This window comes from Ammospiza caudacuta, chromosome 22 (genome assembly GCF_027887145.1).
Source record: "Ammospiza caudacuta isolate bAmmCau1 chromosome 22, bAmmCau1.pri, whole genome shotgun sequence".
Classification (NCBI taxonomy): domain Eukaryota; kingdom Metazoa; phylum Chordata; class Aves; order Passeriformes; family Passerellidae; genus Ammospiza; species Ammospiza caudacuta.
Window position 1 is genome coordinate 6921654 of NC_080614.1, and position 19122 is coordinate 6940775.

The 19122-nt window shown below is 62.6% G+C and overlaps 1 protein-coding gene across 3 annotated transcripts; it reads right to left on the reverse strand.

The window, feature by feature from the left end:
* KCNAB2 (potassium voltage-gated channel subfamily A regulatory beta subunit 2) lies at positions 1–18475 on the reverse strand. 3 transcript variants are annotated; one of them, XM_058818586.1, is made up of 16 exons: positions 18443–18475; positions 12974–13095; positions 12568–12609; positions 4579–4622; positions 4177–4214; positions 3910–3989; positions 3443–3487; positions 3247–3291; positions 3120–3163; positions 2909–2995; positions 1699–1784; positions 1362–1482; positions 1146–1240; positions 841–961; positions 662–750; positions 5–364 (listed from the first exon to the last, which is right to left on the reverse strand). In XM_058818586.1, exons 2-16 carry the CDS (start codon positions 13048–13050, stop codon positions 275–277), a joined length of 1104 nt encoding a protein of 367 aa, XP_058674569.1. In that variant the 5' UTR covers positions 13051–13095; positions 18443–18475; the 3' UTR covers positions 5–274. The 3 variants fall into 3 exon arrangements, with proteins under 3 accessions (XP_058674567.1, XP_058674569.1, XP_058674568.1); XM_058818585.1 differs by lacking the exon at positions 18443–18475 and adding an exon at positions 16200–16469; XM_058818584.1 differs by lacking the exons at positions 12568–12609; positions 12974–13095; positions 18443–18475 and adding an exon at positions 6803–7014 and having other exon boundaries at positions 1–364.
* Positions 18476–19122: the final 647 nt, after the last annotated feature.

Sequence of the window (19122 nt, forward strand, 5' to 3'; positions counted from 1 at the left end):
TGTTGTTGGCCTCGTGGGCGTACAGCACCCGCGTGCACCCCGCGCCCGCCGCCGCCGTGGAGGCAGAGCCACGCATGCAACGGGTCCGGCTGCGGGCAGGGCAGCTCGGGGCTCGCCTCCTGTCCCTGCGCCGCAGAGCCACGTCCGGGGCAGCGCGGGAGGAGCGCTGGCGCTCGGCGCTCGCGGTGCAAACCACACTCTTCTCCACTTTGCTCCAACAAAGCGTAAAGCAAGCGAACGGGCGGCGAGGGCTGCGTGGCGCGCTCGGGCGCGCTTAGGATCTGTAGTCCTTCTTGCTGTATGGTTTGTTGCCCAGGATGCTATCGATCTCGTGGACGATGGAAGACGACAGCTTTGGAAGGACCTGCGGGGGATGAGGGCGACGCTGGGAGTTGGGATGGTGACCCTGGTGGGTGAGAGGATGCTCACCGCCTCCACCCCGCCACGTTCGTGCCAGCTTGCCGACAGGGTGACCCAGTTAGGGAGAGCCTGAGTCAGGCCCAACCCTGCCCCCTCAGCCCAGCAAAGCCTCATCTTTGCTTCTCGCCTTCATGACAAGCAAAACCTGTTGTGAAACCGGGTTTACAACCCCCTTTTCCCGCACAGTGCAGCACTGCAATGAGTGCTGTGGGCAAACGTTGCTCCTGCTGGGAGCACTGACCTGTATTGCTCCGATATTCTCCATCAGCTGGTCGGCGTTGGAGGCCCCCAGTAAGACAGAGCTGACACCCTCGTTGCGCAGGCACCAGGCTGGGACAGGAGGGAGAGCAGAGCTTGAGCACGGCCCAGATATCCCCAGTGTCACCCCCAGCTGTCCCCCACTGTCCCCTCTCCTCTTACCGATGGCAAGCTGGGGCAGGGTGCAGCCCAGACGCTCAGCAATGGCCTGCAGCTCCTTCAGCTTTGCCTGCTGCCGCCGGCCCTCTTCACTCAGGATCTTATCCTTCAGCCACTGGTATCCCTGGGGAGTGGGAAGGGGTGTTGTGGTGGGATCCGGGTGCACCAGCACCTTGCACAGGCAGGGCATCCCCCAAACTCCCTGGGTTGTGGCTCCTGGAGTTCTTGTTGGGCCTTTGCAAAGTCCCTGGCCCTGCTCCCCCATCTCTCCCATCCCCGTGTGCCCTCCTAGCCCTGGTGCAGCTCACCTTCAGCGAGGCACGGGAGTAGGGGGGGATGCCCCCATCATACTTCCCCGAGACAATGCCACAGGCCAGTGGGGACCAGGTCATGGCTCCAACACCTGGGGACAGAGCAGAACAGGGGGATGACACCGCTGCTCCCACCTCCTGCAGGGGTTGCAGCTCCTGGCCTCAGCAGCACTGTGCTTTGGGGGGGCTGGGGAGGAATCCCCACTGTCATACCTATCTTGTGGAAGAGCTCAGGCAGCTGCACCTCCACCTTTTCCCGCTGGAACATGTGGTACTCAGCCTGCTCGCAGATGGGCGGGATCAGGTTGAACTGCCGGGCCACCGAGTACGCCTCCTGCAGAAGAGCCAGGACCGTCAGCGCCCTGGCCGACCCCCCCGAGCCCCCTGCCCAGCCCCCCAGCCGTGTCCTGAGCGGCCACCCCGAAAAATAATTAAGGCTTAAGTGCATCTGCACACGCTTGGCTCCCAACAGCTGCTGTCTAATTGAATCAACGTCAGCAGCATCGCTGGGGCTGCTCCGCTGCGGCCGCGCCGTCCCCTGGGCCCCTACCATGATCTCCATGGAGCTCCAGCGCGACGTCCCCCAGTACATGGCCATCCCCTGGTTGATGACATGGGTCATGGCTCGCACTGTCTCTGCCGGGAGGGAAGGAGAGAGGGGCAGGTGGGGTTTAGCAGGGGCTGCACTGGCAGAAGGGGGCTCGCACGGTGCTGATGGCTGGCAAGCATCCCACTGCCCCGTGCTGCGGTGGGAGCTGCCTGCTGTCCAGGGAATGCTTTCAGAAGAGCAGGATGGGGAGAGAGGGAGCAGCCACTTGGGATGTGCCAGGGACCGCAGCCGACCTGACATGCTCACACGGTGCCAGGCTCTCCCTGCATGGACAGCAGCCTCAGGCTTCTGCCAGTGCCCCCATGCCCTGTGGGGTTACCAGCACTGGCACTGCTGCAGGGGGAGGGACTGATGCATTGCCCACACACAGAGACCCACAGAGGGAAGCCTGAACCCTGTGTGAGCCATTCAGGCATCTTGGGGGGAGCCAGCCCTGAGCCATGCAGGCTGGGGCCAAGCCAAGGCGTGCTCCTGCAGCCAAAGGCGAGCAGCGGGGAGGGCAAGGCACCAGGGCACACACCCCAGCATGCTCACAGCTGCCCCGGTGGGGAGGGACCCTGCTGTAGACCCTGGCATGTGCCAAGGGCACCCCATGGCAGGACCCTGGGGGGTGGGAGCCTCTCTGCTTTTTGTCCTTTAAACTGCAGTACAGTCTGAAGGGCGACGGGGGTGTCTGTGTTGTGCTGCTGCTGCCTCTGCATCTCATGGCAGGGTTTGCTTGAGAGGGGGGAACAAGGATGGGGGATCACAGAGGAGTGGGGGCTCTGCCCCGGGAAACACCGCTGGGACAGGCAGCGGCTGGCGGGCAGAGTGCGGGCAGGGAGTACCTTCTACGATGAAAGTCCTGGACTTGGAGGAACTAAATGGGTCCCCTGGTGATAAAAGAGAGATTTAGAGAAAGTGGAGTCACCGCTGCTGGGACGGGGGCAGTGACCTGCCACCACACCGCCACCCCGCCCCGCCGCGGCCCGAGAGGGTCCTGGCGCCGGGCAGGAGGTGGCAGAAGTGTGACTGTGGGCCAGCCGTGGTGGCAGAGGAGCGGATTCTGCTTGGGAGGGAAAATGCCCTTGAAACACAAGCCTGGCGCAAACCAACCGCGAGGGCGATGAGAGGCAGCGGGGAGGAGCGAGGCACCGCGGCGCGCACCCACCTTCCATCGGCGTGTTGGGGTCGGGCCGGTTGGCAAACACCACGTCCACGTACTCCAGCTGCAGCCGCTCCAGAGATGCCTTCAGACCTGCAGCAGGGATGGGCTGTCAGGTGTGCTGAGCCCCATGCTGCCAGCACTGGGGCAGAAGGTGAGGCACAGCCTGGCACCAGGGCCAGCAGTGCCTGGTGAGTGCCCTCATCCCTATCCCTACCTTCTATGATGTGTTTTCGGGACAGGCCCCTCTCTGTCTCGGCCCTGCAAAAGGAAATGTGGGTGAGAGCCTGGGGTGATAGCCTGACCTGTGCCAGCTGCTCTGCTGGAGGGTGGGTGTTACCTACTTTCCTCCCCAGAAGATTTTGGTGGTGATGACCAAGCTGGACCGTCTGCAGGGAGAAAAAGAGAATCACTGATGGTGGCACTCGCAAAATCCCATGCTCCCTGCCTCCTGTCCAAGGCTGCTCTACCAGCTTTCCCCTCCCAGCCCATCGGGACTACAGTGATGGTTTTGCCAAATAGGGATGGTGTCTGGCTTACCTCCACCCTTTCTTCTTGATGATATTTCCCAGCACCACCTCGGCCCTGCAAAGGAAGGGGACATCAACCATTAGCACCTGGCAGGTGCAGCCATGGGGAGTGGTGACAGACAGCAGGGACAGCCCCAGACCCCAGGAGAATAAGAGGCAAATGCAGTGGCTGTGGGGACATACTCTGCCCCAGAGCTGAGCTGCCCCCAGTGCATGAGCTTGCTAATTTTAAGGGAATGCATGGACATATGCCAATGCCCTGGGTACAGCTGTGCTTGGAGGGTGCATGGCTGCATCTGCATGATAGAGGCCACCATGGGAAGCATGGGACTGCCAGAACCAGGACTCCCCCCATGAGCAAGCGCTCAGAGCCCCATCCTGGAAGCTGCTTTGCAGCTGGCAAACCTGGGATATTCCCATTGCCGCTGTGATTTGGTGAGAGTCGGGGTGTAGGGTGAGACAAAGCAGGGTACCTACTTGCCAGCAGCATAGACTTCTGCCGTGTCGAAGAGATTAATGCCGTTGTCATAAGCTAAAGTCATCAGCTGCTCTGCCATCTGCGAGGAGAGAGAGAGAGCGGGGTTGGTGAAGGGGGTGGCCGAGAGCCGGCGCACACACGAGCGCGTGCGCACAGCGCTGGTGAGCTCCGGCGTGCTGCATGTACCCAGGGCACAGCCAGCCCCACTGCCCCCATCCCCTCCCCACTCACCAGGGGAGAGACAGGGTGACGGAATGCAGCCTTACCTCATCTGTGATCTGCCCTCCGAAAGTCACCCATGTTCCTGCAGGGGAGAGAGAGAGGGGTGTGCATGGTGAGTGTGGTGAGCAACGAGCGCGGCCACATCAAGGCCACCCACCCTGGATCCCCCAGCACAGCCCTGGCACGTGGTGGCCACAGCTGGCCCTGCCGCGTGCACTGTGGTGCTCCCAGCACGGCCCAGTCGCTTCCTATCGTGTCAGGAAAAGAGAAAATAATTTGACAATTTCTGGGCCGTGACTCAAAACAGCCGCAGGGCTGAGGAAAACCCTTTCCTTCCCTTTGCAAACATCACCGGGGCAAGCGGGCGCTGCCCTGGCCGGGGAGTGCCGGCAGCTGCTGCCGAACTGAGGGGATGCCGAGGGGCTGTGGCAAACCCTGGCACTTACCCAGACCCAGGCAGGACACACGCAGACCAGACTTCCCGAGGTTCCTGGAAGACAGAGACCATTAGGAAAGGTGCCAGAAACCCCAAAATGCTGTCTCATACATCCTGCATGCCACCAAACAGACCGGGAGCGAGGACTGGGAGGTGTGGTGGTGTCCCCTGGTTCCCATCCCTACCTGGGATGGTTCCACAATGAGAGTCCCATCTCAACTGATTAATGAGCCATCCCAGGCTGGGCATCCTGCAGCTTGGTAGTGGCACTGCCTGAACCTGCGCAGTGATTCTGTGCCCGGCAGAGCTATTGGGAGAGCAGTGACCTCGTTAAAGCAGCTCCCCATAATGAGGCTGGGGTGCCCAGCTGCCCTGAGAGTGCCGCTGGCACTGGGGAATGAGAGTGGAGAAAGAGAAGCCAGCATGCTACTGGTCAGGACTGAAGCATCCCATACATGGCACGAGTTGTGCCTGTTCTCTGCATCTCACAGGGAAGCACAGGGCTTGCACCAGGCGAGGGTGCTCAGGAGTGGAGCGACATCCTGGAGAAATGGAGCACCCCAGAAAATCTGACCGGCACAAGGAACTGGAGAACAGCTTTCGGGAAGGGGGCCAGGCTGGCAGACGCCTTCGCTGTGGTGATGGAGAGCCAGTTACTTGTTAAAAATGACAAAGGCTCAAGAAATGAGCGTTAAAATAAATAAAGTGTAGGTGAGCCGCGGCAGCTCGCCCGCGCGGGTGTCGCATAGCAACCGGAGGCACCGCCACCGCCGGCACCGCCGACACGGGCACCGGCAGCCGGGCAGGGAGTGGCTGCGGCCCAGCCACGGGCAACCGTGGGCTGCACTGAGTCAGGGCAGCAGCCCTTGTGGTGCCATGCTATTGCCCAGCAGCTGGAGGCACCGGCTCTCCCCTATCCTGTGGTGTTTTTAGAGCAGTTTGTAGTGGGGATAGGTCGTGGCCGTGGGCCAGCGGTGGATCAAGTCCTCATGATCGGGGTTGCCATGCAGAGAGGAGAGCACCTGCCTCATCCTGGGCATTCTAAGAGCATTGCTGGGGTTCCCCTGGGCAGGTGGCCATTGCTGCTCTTGGCTGCCCAGCCCAAAAGTGTGTTGACAGGCTGCCCAACAGAGATACTGGCAGACCTTGGGAAGGCCAAGCATTCCCCTACACTGCTATGGCCTTCTTATCCCATCCACTTCCTTGGACCATCCCCCTGTGCCACTGTCCCTCCAGCAGCCGCGAGTGAGGACTCCCGAGCTGATCACCCATTGCCAGGGAGAGGGTATTGCTGATATGCTCCTCCTCTGGATGAGGACATGACTGAGGGCAGGAGCACTGAGCCCTGAGGATGCCACCGTGCACTGTCCCAGTACTGCTGTTACCACAACAAGGGTTTGGTGCTGGAGAGCTGGGCAGAACCGGACCAGCCCCCTCCCCAGTACCCAGGTAAGGGGACTTGGCTGATTTGGATGGCACTGGTGGGTGCCAGCCAGACTCACCCCAGCGCTCTGCTGACCTTACACACTTTGTTGCCTAATGCTTGCACATCTGGGCTGCAGCGGAGGCACGCAGCCACTGCCAGCTGGACCATGGCGTGCAGGCTTATCTGGGGGGGGCCCTACCCTGTCCTGGGGTCCATCCTCATCTGGGGAGAGCCCCAGCCCCACGCCCAGGTGCACACTCAGCCTCAACAGGAGAAGTCCTCAGTGCTCTGCCCCAGAGCCAGGACATGGGGTGTGTGAGCCCTGTGGGTGCTGGCTCGGGGTGCCCCACATGCACACACCGCCCCATGTCCAGAACCACCATGGGCAGCCAGAGCTGCTTGTGGCTCTGCACTCACTTTGCCGGGCACTGAGTCCCCGGCAGCACGGAAAGGATGCCATGGCAGCCCGGATTAACGCTACCGTGACTCCCAGACCCCCCCGGCTCGGCAGCCAGCCCGGCTTGGCAGACACTGAGGATGCTACTAATGCTACTCTGAATTTTAGGGTCCCTTCTCTCCCCCATCCTGAAGATTTTACGCGCGGCTGGATCAGAGCTGCCCTGAGGGGACAGGAGCAAACAGCGAGGAAGCGCACGGAGGCGCACGGTCAGCACTTTTAGCGACGAGAAACCGACAGAGCCGGACGCGAACCGGAGATAAGCGGAGCGCCCCTGACCCCCAGTCCCCCCTCGCCGCCCCGATCGCAATGAGGAACACAGGGAAAACCCCAGGAGCGCCCTTTTCCTACCGGTATTTCATCCCCGGCTGCTTGACGCTGGAGTCGCTGGAGGAAGGCGCGTTCTGCACCGAGAGCTGCCCCAGGCTGCGGGCCACCATGGCCACGGCGCGGAACTTGCCGCGGGTGCCGAGGCTGGGGCTGCCGGCATTCTGTCGGTTCAGCCGGTCCTCGGCGCTCCGGCTCTTGATGCTGTGCTCGGAGCACACAAAGGAGACCTGCATGCTGCTCCGGCGGGCAGCAGCAGCAGCGCCAGCTGCCTAAATTTAGCCGGCGCCCCGGGCGAGGCGGGGAGCTCCTCCCGCGCGCCGCCAACGTGACGGCGGGGGGCTGCGGGGCGGCGGGCGAGGAGCGCTCCCGTCAGCCCTCCTGCCCTCAATATTTGATGAGCTCAGGAAACGAGCGAGCGGCACGCTCGGGCAGGTGGGGGCAGGAGAGGCAGAGACGCTGCCGGTACCCTCCGGAGGGTGGCCGTGGCGGGGCAGGATTCCCCTGCGCCCCGCTGGGCATCATCCCCCCGCTGGCATAGCTCCGCTTTGGGGCATAGATTCTCCTGCACGGGTCCGCAACTAAACCCTGGGCATCCCCCCGCTGGCCGTGGCGGGGCAGGATTCCCCTGCGCCCCGCTGGGCATCACCGCCCCGCTGGCACAGCTCCGCTTTGGGGCATAGATTCTCCTGCACGGGTGGGAAATTAAACCCTCTGGCAGCAAGGCGTGCGCATCGCCAAACCCACGGTGGTAACGATGCCGATGGCTCTCCCGCGGCAGAGCAGGATTCCCCTGCGCCCCGCTGGGCATCCCCCCGCTGGCACAGCTCCGCTTTGGGGCACAGATTCCCCTGTACGGGTCCAAAACTAAACCCTCTGGCAGCAAGGCGTGCGCATCGCCATCCCCGCGGTGGCGACGATGCTGATGGCTCTCCCGCGGCAGAGCCAAGCTGCTTGCCCAAGTTGTCGCCCTCGGGGCCACAGCATCAGCAGCACATTCCCCTATTTTCCCCAGTGAAAGCGAAGTCGAGTGAGGCGAATTCCAGCCTAGCACCTCCTGCCGAAGCAAGGACACAAGTCAGCCCACTACAGCACCGGCCACGTGCTGGCTGCCAGCACCTGCCGTGCTCCTCAGGATGGAGCAAAATGCAGCCACGAGGCTTGCAGGAAATTATGCACATTTGCCCCAAACCTAATGAAAAATCTTGTAATCTCCTCCGCTTCCCTCTCTCACAAAGCTCCTTAGCCGGTAATCCTGCTGGCACCAGTGCCAGCGGCGGCTCCAGCGCGGGGGGGACCTGGCAGCATGTGTCAGCCCCCAGAGGAGGAGAAACCCCACAAATTTTGGTGGCAGCAGGGATATGCCCAAAGAAGGAGCACCTTTGGGGTGCCTGTGCCAGCTGCTTCCATCAATAAATAACGTCCCCATGAATATTAGATGGGCTCTTGCCACTGTGTAAATGTTACCGCGGTCATTGCGAGCAGAGGGGAATCTGACCCGCGGTGCAGCACGGCACGGCACAGTGAGGAGCCAGCAGAGCTGCCAGCTCCTGGGGCTTCACTGCAGTGGGGGACAAGGGGCACCCCTGTATTGTCACTGGAGAACAGCCACTGTCCTCAGCCCTGGTGTCCCCCAAAGCCTGACCTGGCAGTGCTGGGCCCTGCACCCCATTGCCTCGTGTGCAATGCAAAGGGAGAGGTGTGCTAGGCAGGGCAGCCCCATCCCTCTCAGGGGCTGTGGCCACCTCTCCAGCTGCCTGGAGTGTCCTCCTGACAAGGACATTGGCTGAAATCCTGATACACCTTTCACCAGGACCCACATGCAAAATTAATGATGCACCCGCTCTGTGATGCACACCCATCTGTGAGGAGGAGATGCAAACCCATCAGGCAGAGATGTATGCCCGTCTGATGGAGATTTACACCCCTCACGGGGAGAAGAACCCCTGTCAGGTGAAGATGTACCCCTCCAGTCAGGCAGAGGTGCACCTGCATCAGATGGAGATTTACACCTCTGAGGCAGAAACAGCTCTTCGGTGGCTGTTTGCTCTAGTGCCTGATGTTTAAAGCTCAGAGTGTGTTTGCATCTGCAAATGCCCAAACAGCAAACAGGAATGTCAAGCGAGAAGCTCAAAGATCACCAAGCAGGAAAGTGCTAACGGCGCTGATCGGCCGCCGCCTCTCCAAGGGCATCGGCTCCTCCCAGCCTCGCACGGCACAGGGGAGCCGAGGTGAGCTCAGGTGAGAGCCGTTCTCCTGCCGAGGCGTCAAACCAGCACCGAGCAGCGTCCCCTGTGCCATCATCCCCTCACCTCGGGCCTGGCCGCCCTCGCGGCGCTGCCTTACCTGTACTTCATGCCGGTGGCGCGGGCGGTGCTGTCGGCCAGGGAGAGCCCGTGCATCCGCAGGAACTCCTCCAGAGTCTTCGCCCGCGCCGCCGCCCGCACATCCCGCAGCCGCCGCAGCTCCAGCCCGTCGGCCGCCCGGGGGGCTGGGGGCAGCCCCCACTCGGGGCTGGGCCGGCTGGCCACGCTGCGCAGGCTCTCACTGTAGGTCATGGAGAGCATCCTGCCACCCGAGCGGCGGCTCTGCCGGCCAGCCACGCCGCCAAACACTCCGTGCTGCTACGGAGAGAGCTGGGAAAGCACAACATGGGCTCCCTCGCCGCTCAGGGCACGGCCCTGCCCGCATTGCCATGGCACAGTGCTGGCACCCACACGTGGGGACCCTAGCAAAGCCAGTCTTCTGCGGAGCAAAGCCTTGGCGTGAGAGCTGAAGCACAACAGGAGAAGCAGCAGGACAGGGATGCGGCACAGCCCGAGGCTGCAGTGGTGCCTGCCACAGCTGCCCCATGCCACAATGCAGCAGTGTGGCCTGTGCCCAGCTGGGCTGGCTCCCAGCTTGTGCTGGGCCGCACTGGTTTGCATCCCTGCGTGTCCCTGGAGCTGGCTGAGGCACGGCGAGCAGCGGCACAAGTACTGCTGGTGAGAATCTGGCACTGTGTGCCAGTGGGCAAGGAAATTGGGATGGGAATGGGGTCTCTGTGGGGCTCCCTGAAAGGCTGGACACGGCAGAGGGTCTGTGGGCACCGGGTGCTCGCTGTGCCTGCGTCACGCTGCCGCAATGTGCGCCACCACCAGCCAACACCTTCCCCACCGCCGCGGCAGCGACCTCCCAGCCGGTGCGGCTGCTGAAAATAGCCTGCTGCAGGGTGGGCTCTCACACACCCCAGCCCTGGCTGTCTCTGTGCCTGGGACCTCACTGGTGGCGGCACCCGCTCGATTTGTGTGCCTCTCTCCGCAACTTCTCTCATTTTCAGCGTCTGCAGGGAGCAGGGATTGGGGCCAAAATTGTGGTGTTGGTGCCAGAGTGGCTGCTGGGGATGCACTGTGACACATCTACACCGGCATCAGGCTCCAGCCAGGCTCCCACTGGTGGTTTTTTCTTTCCCTGTGAAGCTCAAATTGACAGCTGCAGGAGCCAGAAGTGAAGGGCTCTCTGCCATTGAGGTGTGACCTCCAGAGGAAAGGAGAAGGAAGCCCAGAGGATATGGAGTAGCAGCTGGCCAGGCATCACCAAAACCCTGAGGGTCCTCCAGTGCTGCCAGAGACCACTCTGTGCTCCTCCTGCTCTGTAGCAAGGCCTTGAGAAAGCCAGGAGACATGGAAAGGAAACCTTTCCCTCTGTTGTGGCAAAGCCAAACTGAATCCTGGTCATCAGCCTCTTCCTGCCACACCTCAAAGCTGGAGACAGCACCCAGCACCTCCAGCACCAGCCTTTCTCCGTGCTGGTAGCTTTAATTAGGGCAATGCCAGTGGCTCCTGCTGGGTATGGGCACCTGGTGGAATCTCCTCGTTCCCAGTGGGATCTCCTTGCCCTGGTAGGATCCCCTCACCTGAGAGCAGCAAGGAGAAACCGGAGCTGGCTGAACTGCTGCTCTACAGCAGCCAAACAGCTGCAGCAAGCAGAGCTGGGGGTTTGTTGTGGGTTGCTCTGAGGAATGGGGTGGGAACCCACCAGCTGCCCTCTCTCGATACTTCCCTGATTTTCAGCAGAGCAGAACCAGAGTGAGCGTGGAGGTGATGGGTGCATTCATGGCCATTTGACAGCAGAAATCCCAGTGCTCCTGGGATGAGTAGCAGTAGGATAAGCTGTGCCATGCCCAAGCAGGAGAGGCTGCTTTGCGAGGAAGGAGCAGGGATGGGGAACAGAGCACAGGCTCTGCGGGATAGCAGCACTGTTAGCAGCATCAGGGGCACAACAAGTGGATGACAGGCAGGGCAGCTGCCTGGAGAGATATCTGCCCAGCCTAGCTTGCCAAGCTGGGAAACTGGCAGCCTAAAGCCAGGAAGACCCCAAACTCCAAAAGAAAACCACTCTAAGCCATCAAATCCCGAGTCACCCCGCACGGAAAATCTCCCCTGCTGCCCGCAGCGTCTGCCCCGGGGCGATGCCCATCCCTGCCCATTGCCCACCGTGCCCAGCCCCGACTCACCGCGCCGGGGAAGCTGCTCAGCAGCAGCAGCAGCAGCAGCGCAGCTCTGGGCGGCCGGGCTGCCCCAGGGCAGATATAAGAGCGGCGGTGGCCGCGTTGTTTTGCATTAGGGGAGTGTCGGAGCTTGGCGTCCAAAGCACTTGGCGGCTGCGCCGGGCCCCCAGCGTCCGGCTTCTCGCCGCGCTCCATTAGCCCTATTAGGGGATTTTCTTCCTTGCGAAGGGGAGTTAAATTATTCATGGCGCCTCACTAAAAGCCCGGGGATGTGCCGCTGCTTTATCAACGCTGGCACCGCCCGCCCCTCGCCCTGCGGTGACAGGTCCCCTGTCACCGGCACACAGGGCGGTGGGGACGGCTGGACACTGGGGACATCAGGGAGTGAAGACGGTGCCCTGAGGCAGACACAGCCCTCCTGTGGTCCCCGCGGAGTCAGACTGGGCTGTGGCAGGACTGAAAGCAGGCTCCACCAGGAGGGAGCCCTGAAACGGAACCAGGTGATGAACACAGGTGGCTCCTGCCTGTTGGCCTTGGGAGCCTTTTGCACCAGATGTGTCCAGTGGTTCAGACCAGTTTGGCAGCCAAAACTTGCCCATTGCTGGGGCTCAGCAGTGCTGGTGGCAGCACTTGGACAGACACTGTCAGTGCCACTGAGCCATCCCACTGCCAGCCAGCCTCACCTCCTCCCATCATGTGTGGGATGGAGTAGGGGGGCTACAGTTTTGTCAAGGGGAAGCCCCCAGTCCCCCACCCCACGGCAGCCAGGCCAGACCCAGTCCCACACCACTGGGCTGCTGTGGCCCTGGGAGCGCTGGAGCAGCAGCTGGCAGAGCATGTGGGGAAGTGCCGCCCTCACTTCAGACAGTAAAAGGGTGATGGGGGCGAATGTTGCCTCCTGAACCACTTAATGAGACTGCTCCTAATAGCAGGAGCCATGGACCAGCTGGCAGGATTCCCAGAGCTGCTCTTGAGAAAAGCTAAGGGCTTCTCCAGGCACAGCACTGGCATGGGACGCTCCCCCCAAGCTGAGCTGAGCCCCACACCCCACAGTGGCTGTCCCCCACAGCCATGTGGCCACACTCTGCCTGTGAGAACAGTCCCCCCACCCAGCCACACCCCAGGGTCCCCACACCGCACTCCTGAACCCACAAGCGATGCCACACATGTGATGCCCATCCCAAACACAGGAACCCTGGCACACTGGGCAGGGCAGTGCTGAGCCAGCATTATCTGGGCATGGGCAGGAGCCACAGCCACTTGCTGGGGGGATTTTGGGGAGGGGGAAGGGCCTGGTTACCTGTAGAACTGGAGCTGGCGCTTGGGGCTCCCGTATCTCGCGCTTCCGACAGCAAAGGGGAGAGAGAAGAAAGATGCCACAAACCCCGTTAGAAAGGAGCAGCAGGAGTGAGCGGCAGAGTCAGTGGCAGTGGGAAGGGCCAGCAGCACCCACCCATGTCACAGCACAGTGGACAATGCAGCAGGCACTGGCATGACCCTGAAAGTGCCCTCTATACCCATAGCAGGCACCAGCACCCCAAAATGCTGCTGCTGCTGAGGATTTTGTGCTGGAAGCTTTTGCATAAAGCATGCCAGGACAGTTTAGGAGTATCAGAGCAATTTCAGGGAGTGTGGTGGTTCTGGATTGCCACAGGCTTGTGTTTGAAGCCCCACAGAGTGCCCCCAGCAGTGCCCTGCAGCCTTACCTGTAAATCATGCCTGGGGAGCCCGTCTGCCGCAGCGAGAGTCGCGCTGGGGAGTCAGTGGTGGATTCGGGATACATGGAGCCAGCCTGGGCTCCCCGGAGCCACTCGCCGCCGCCTCACCCCTGCCACAGGGGAAGAGGAAAGGAGGAAGAAATGAGTTTTTTGGGGCACGCGCACCACGGCACTTCCTGTTGCAGATCTGAGCGGAGATGTGGCACTGGCAGCGGTGTGGGCACAGCAGCTCTGCCGGCCTCGGACCCTGGGGCTCACACCCTGACCCACTGATCCCAAAACCATCCCAAAACCCTGTTCCTCTGGCTTCCCAGCTTGGCTGCTCTCTCCAAATTTCTGGGGGTCCCGAGATCTCCGGAAATGGTGAGGAAACATGGGCCTGAAAAATGAAACATTCTGAACACCCTGAAGGTGTCCTTGAGGGTCCCTCTGAAAGGGACAAGCTAAGGGGAGGAAAACACTCTGGCTTTTCCTGCAGCCCGCACGTGACTGACTGTGTGCACAGGGGTGAGGGAGCTCCAAGGGAAAGGAGGGCTCACCCCCAGGCACCCCTGACCCTCCTTGTCCCTGTCCCCATAGCAGGGGCATCCAGCATGACTCCCTGGGAGCTGTGCTCCAGCTCCTGCAACACTGTCAGCAGTTCCAAGTATCACAGACAACAATGACACTTCCCTACAGAACTGGGGCTGGGATTTAAATTTATCCCTTCTTTCTTTAGGCCGGTGAGATGCCATCTTTACACTGCAGATCACAAGCTGCTCTGATTCCCAGATGGGCACTGAGAGCTCTCTGGGCTCCCTCCTGGCTGCCATGGGCTCAGCAGGAGCATGGCCTTACACAGTGTGCTCATGACCTGGCACGCATCCCGCCTGCATCCTGGCACAGCACGCCTGCATCCTGCATCCCTCCCGCATTCTGGCACAGCATGCCTGCATCCTGGCACTGTGTGCCTGCATATTGCATCCTGCCTGGATCCCAGCAGGGCATGCTCGCGTCCTGCATCCACATCCTGCATCCCTCCTGCATCCCAGCACAGTGTGCCAGCATCCCGCATCCCTCCCGCATCCTGCATCCCTCCGGCATCCCGGCCGGCGTGCCTGCATCCCGGCGCAGCCCCTGCAGCCCACGCAGCCCAATGGCAGCAGCTGCGGCAGCCGAGCCCATCCCCGCGGAGCCGCCCACCCGCCCAGCGCAGCTCCCGGCCGGGCTGCAGCCCCCGGCACGGATCCCCATCGCCCTCCTCCCGAGCGCTGCAGGAGCGCAGCGTCTCCTCCTGTCTCCTTCGGCCACAGCCGCGCTGGAGCCCAGGGAGCCTCAGTAAAGCCGGGTTTATTTTCCAGAAGTCAGGAGGGAGCTGCTCTCTCCCGAACCTGCTGCACTGACCTGAGCCCGGAGCAGGATCCTGCCGAGCCCTATAACCAGGACCTGGCTAAGCCCTGCAACCAGGACCTGGCTGAGCCTCCCCAGCCCTTGTGACCCCCCAGCTTCTCAGGGTGCTGTGAGTGTTGGTCCCACAGCTCCCACAGCCTCTCCTGGTGCCTGCAGCACCGCCGGCTCAGCAGCAGCCACTGGCTGGGCACTGTCCTGCCTGCTCATGCCAGCTACACGTCACTTTGTTGGGGTGGCAAAACAAAGCTTAGGGAAGCTGTCCTGCAAGGGGGACAGCTGGACCCCCTGTCCCAGCACAGCCAGGAAGCTCCTTGCTTGCACTGCCACAATCCTGGACTCCTGTGTGGCTCAGGACTGGCTGATCCTGTATCCCAAGGGGCTCTGGTTCCCTCAGGAGTGCAGATCTCTGTAATTTTCAGCAGAACCTGGTAGCCCTTCCCTGCTGCCTCTCAGCAATGCTGTGGGGACCAAGTGCAGTCTCTGGCAGTGCTAGAGGGGCTTTGCTGGCAAGCACAGCTGGACCACAGGCACATGGGTCAGGGCTCTACACCCTGAGGAGCCAAAGCGTCCCAGCGTTTTGGACCAATTCATCCCTCTGAGCTCTCTGAGCCAAAGGCATCACCAAAAGTCCAATCCCCCCTGTGTCAGCAGCTCAGTGCTTCCCTGAGAGACTGTTCCTGCACCTCCAGCTTCCTCATGGCACAACTCAGATGTCAGTCTGCAACTGCAGGAGTTTCAGCAGTGGCCCAAGAGGGGAGAAAAGTGTTTTCTTCTGCAGGATGCACCCAGGAGTCAGGTGAAGGACACCCTCACAATTTGTGCTGCCACCAAGGTCCATTCCCATCCCTGGCAGCACAAAGGGGTACAGGAGCGTGCATGCTGCGACACGGATGGTTTATGGCTGGGAAGCCCCCGGGAGCTGGGCCAGCATGGGGGGAGACCACACACTGCAGCCTGCCAGACATGCTGCCATCAGAGTAGGAGCGGGTGAAACTGGACATGGAATTAATGCAAATGTAGGGACGGAACTACTGCTTCTGGTGAGCTCAGTCCTCCAAGAGTGAGGCCCTGGGGCAGGGAGAGCTGGGGGACCCTTGCCATGGGCACCCCAGCATCCTGCCCAAGTCAGGTGAGGGATGCAGGTAATGCTGCATCTCCCCACGCCAGGTGCCTGTCCCCATATTTCTCTGTGTTTGCAGCACAGTGAAATGTCCCCTCCACGCCAGGGGGAAGGTGACTTTAGCTCAATGACTCACGCTGCCCTGCCCTGTCGCCTCGGCGCCTCCTGCCACCTCCTGCTGTCACCTCCGTGCTCATGCCCCGTGCTGGTCCCGTGCCCCCCCTCCCGCGGCTGCACCGGCGCCGCAGGGATCCGCAGAGCAGCAGCCCTGCCCCTTCCTTTGGCCCGGGAGCCTCTTTTGCGGCGCAGCATCTCCCAGCCCACCAGGGCCCTCCGACCGCCCGGGTGGGCTCCCGCGCCTTCCCCAGCCCATCATCATCACCATCATCATCGCGACAACGCGGCAGGCGGGCGCTGGGGACTCAGCCGCGACACGTGAGGTCGCCCGTGACCGCCGAATCTCCGGCACCGGCGCTGCTCAAGCACTGCCCGAGTCAATGACACAGCCCAAAAGCACCGGGGTTATTCCGGTTTTGTCGTCACGTACACCCAAAGTAACGGGGTCCACGCGGGTCCCCGGTGTGTGACACTGCCGGTTCCCCGCGTGTGACACTGCCAGCTCCCCGGTGTGTGACACTGCCAGCTCCCCACGGTGCCGTGGCACGACTGAGCCACGGCCCCGCCGGTACCCAGCACCGCTCCTACCTGTCTCCGGTGCTCGGACGGAGGGCGATGCGCGGTCGGGAGGCACAAGTCACCGAGACAAACCCGGCTGCGGGCTCCGCGGCTCTCGGGAAGCGGCGCCGGTGCCGAGCAGCTGCTAGAGCCGGCGGCAAACGCAGCGGATGGCGGTTCCTACCCCATTCCCGCTCCGTCCCCGGGAAAAGGCGTCTGGCGGAGGGGGGGAAGCCGAGCCCAGCGCGCCCCGGGATGCGGCAGCACCCAAGGATGCTGCAGAGCCGCTCTCACATCCTGACTCGGCAAGTTTGGCTCCGCCGGTGGCGGCAGCCGGCTCCCGATCCCGCCGGTGCCTTTAACCGTGTCGGCGCCGCAGCCCGGCACCGGCAGCGCGTGGGCGAGCGAGCGGCTGCCACCAGCCGCCCCTGCGCAGCTCAGGCGGGGGAAGGCTCGTCCGGGGCCACGGGGAGCCTGGGCAGGAGCTGCATCATCACCGCCTCACATCGCGCCGCGTGTGTTTCTCTTAAAATAATCAAATACAGCGGCGGCAGTGATGCTGCAGGGCTGCCTCCAGCGCCAGGGTCACCCGGCTGCCGCGTTCTGCCACTGGACACTCATCCCCCTTGTGCTCATCACGCCTTCTCAGTGCCTTTGGCTTTTTTGGCTATCTCGGGTAAAAGAAAACCAGCCTGGAGCGTGCCACCTCAGTAAGTGGAGCAGGCTGGTCCCTGTGGCAGTGCGACTCAGTGATCCCGCAGTGATAACAACACCAGTGCAGCTGGATCTCACAGGAAAAACTAGAGGCCAAGCCAGCAAAAAGGGGCCAGGGGTTGGGGCAGGCTGCTCACGCAGTGGCGCTCTGGCAGCTATAAATTAGGAAAACCTGGTTCCTCTCCCTCAGCTGAGTCCTGTTCAGCTTCGTGGCAGCATCTTGGCACTTCCTCTGCCATTTCAACACGGTCCTGGCAGCGATGGGGCCAATAACACAGTGCCTGCTCCAAACCATGCTGACACTGACAGCACCACTCAGCACTGCCAGGGTGCCCACCTTCCATGCCACAAGCACTTCCAGGAACAGCCAGGAAAGGTCATAAACCCCGTCCCATTTGGGGATGCTCCCAGCACCAGCCCATCAGTGGCTCTGCTACCCCCACAGATGGTGGGAGCCATGTGCCAAGCTGATCAGCTCCTGCTCCGTCATGCATCTGACCCACAGACCCGCAGGCCACGAGCAGGAGGTGACAGCTGGCCCTGCCACCCTCCTCATCAAAACAATAATAGTAATAATGAATAAAACCAGCAGCTCGCTTGAATCTGCCGTTGGCAGCTCCATGTAGAGGAATTTTCTGCTCACCAGCTGGAAAATCACTGCATATATGCAACAGGCCTGGATAGGGGATGTGACAGAGACTGGGTACATCTCGCCCAGCCTGCTCTGGCACTCACCCACTGCTGCGCCGTGGCTCCCAGCAATGCTTGGGGAAGAAACCTGTGGTTTTGGGAAGCAGGCTGGGTGCCCTGCCCATACCTGCCAGCAGCACAGACCATGTCTCACCTGGATGAGAGCCTGGGGTGCCTGCGTGAGCACTCAGTCCCGGGCTGGCCGCAGGCTGAACAGGCACGGGGCCCATGGGGATCCCATCATGAGGAAAACAGCCCCAAAAAAATACAGGATGGAGAGACAGAAGCTCAGGAGCTTCAGGCCTGGCAGAAGGAATGGTGAGGCAGCAGCACCTGGGCTGCAAAGGACCGGGGACCGGCCACAGGGCTCGGGGCTCCTTCCATCCGCATCCCGCCGGTCACCGAGACAAGCAACGGACTAAGAGACGGCAGCAAACTGAAGGGAGCCGCAGGAACCGCGGCGTTTGACTCACTGTGCGCAAATCGGCTCGGGGGGAAATCTAATGTTCCCACCCCCGTGTCACCGGGGCTTTGCCGGCGGCTCACACCGTGTCACCGGGGCTCCTGCCCTGCCGCCGTACGGTGACAGGCCGCAGGCTACCGGAGCATCACGAGCAGCGTTCCCTTCGCCTCGCTGCGGGAAGGAAGGCACAGCCAGCCCCTCCGCATCCCCGCAGAGCCCGGGGTCCCACCGGACCGAGAGCAGACGGCGGGGCGAGGGCCCCTCTCTCCGCGCCAGTCGGGAGGGGCATGCGGCGGGGTGGCCTCGCCCGTAGCGCTGCCCGCGGCCCTGCCCGGTCCCACCGCCCCCGCCATCGCCCGGTGGTCCCGGTGCTCCCGCCGGCCCCGCTCCCCCCGCGCCCCCGCACCTGCCCCGCGTCCGCCGCTCCCGCCGCTCCGCCGCCCGCCCTCGTGGGGGGCGGCCCCGCCCCGCCGCGCCTGGCCCCGCCCCTCCCACCGCCCATTGGCCGCGCCGCCCGCCTCTCGCGCCACATGCAAATGACGAGGGCGCTGCGCCGTTCCTATTGGCTGCAGAACAGGCCGGGCCAAGCGTGAGGACCCGCCCCGCGCGGTGCGGCACCATCGCCCTAGTAACCCGATGCTGAGCCGGGCGCGACCACCCGCTCTGAAAGGGGGAGGCCGCCACTGCCGCCGTCTGTTCCGTCCTGCTGTCGCATCCCGCGCCCGTGCAGAATCACTCCGAGATAGTCTCACCGCTGACTGTCAGCGCTTCCCACCGGCGACGGGGCGTGAAAGGTGGGCGGCGAGGCAGCGAGCGGCGGCAGCGCGTCCATCCCTCCCCTCGGGCCGGCGCGCGGTTGGTTGGGCCCAAGAAGATGGCGTCGGGGCGCGGTGAGTGAGCGGGGGGGGATGCGGGTGCCGAGGGACGGGGTTGGTTCCTGTCCCGCTCCCTCACACCGGGATCCCGGGGGTGCGTGGGCGGTCGCGGGCCGGCCCTGCCCTGGCTGTTCCCCTGTGCATCCCCATGCGGGGCGGGCGTGGGCAGCGGCCATGCCCACCCACGTGCGGTGGTTGCGCGGGTCGGTCC

What these genes read in the sequence shown, in the direction of transcription:
- KCNAB2 (XM_058818584.1), bottom strand. Translation starts at nt 7,014, where the DNA reads ATGCAGGTCTCCTTTGTGTGCTCCGAGCACAGCATCAAGAGCCGGAGC. An exon ending in TGTGTCCTGCCTGGGTCTGG is followed by an intron (nt 4,215 to 4,578) that starts GTAAGTGCCAGG and finishes TCTCCCCTGCAG; the next exon opens with GAACATGGGTGACTTTCGGA. An exon ending in GGAGCTCCATGGAGATCATG is followed by an intron (nt 1,483 to 1,698) that starts GTAGGGGCCCAG and finishes GCTCTTCTGCAG; the next exon opens with GAGGCGTACTCGGTGGCCCG.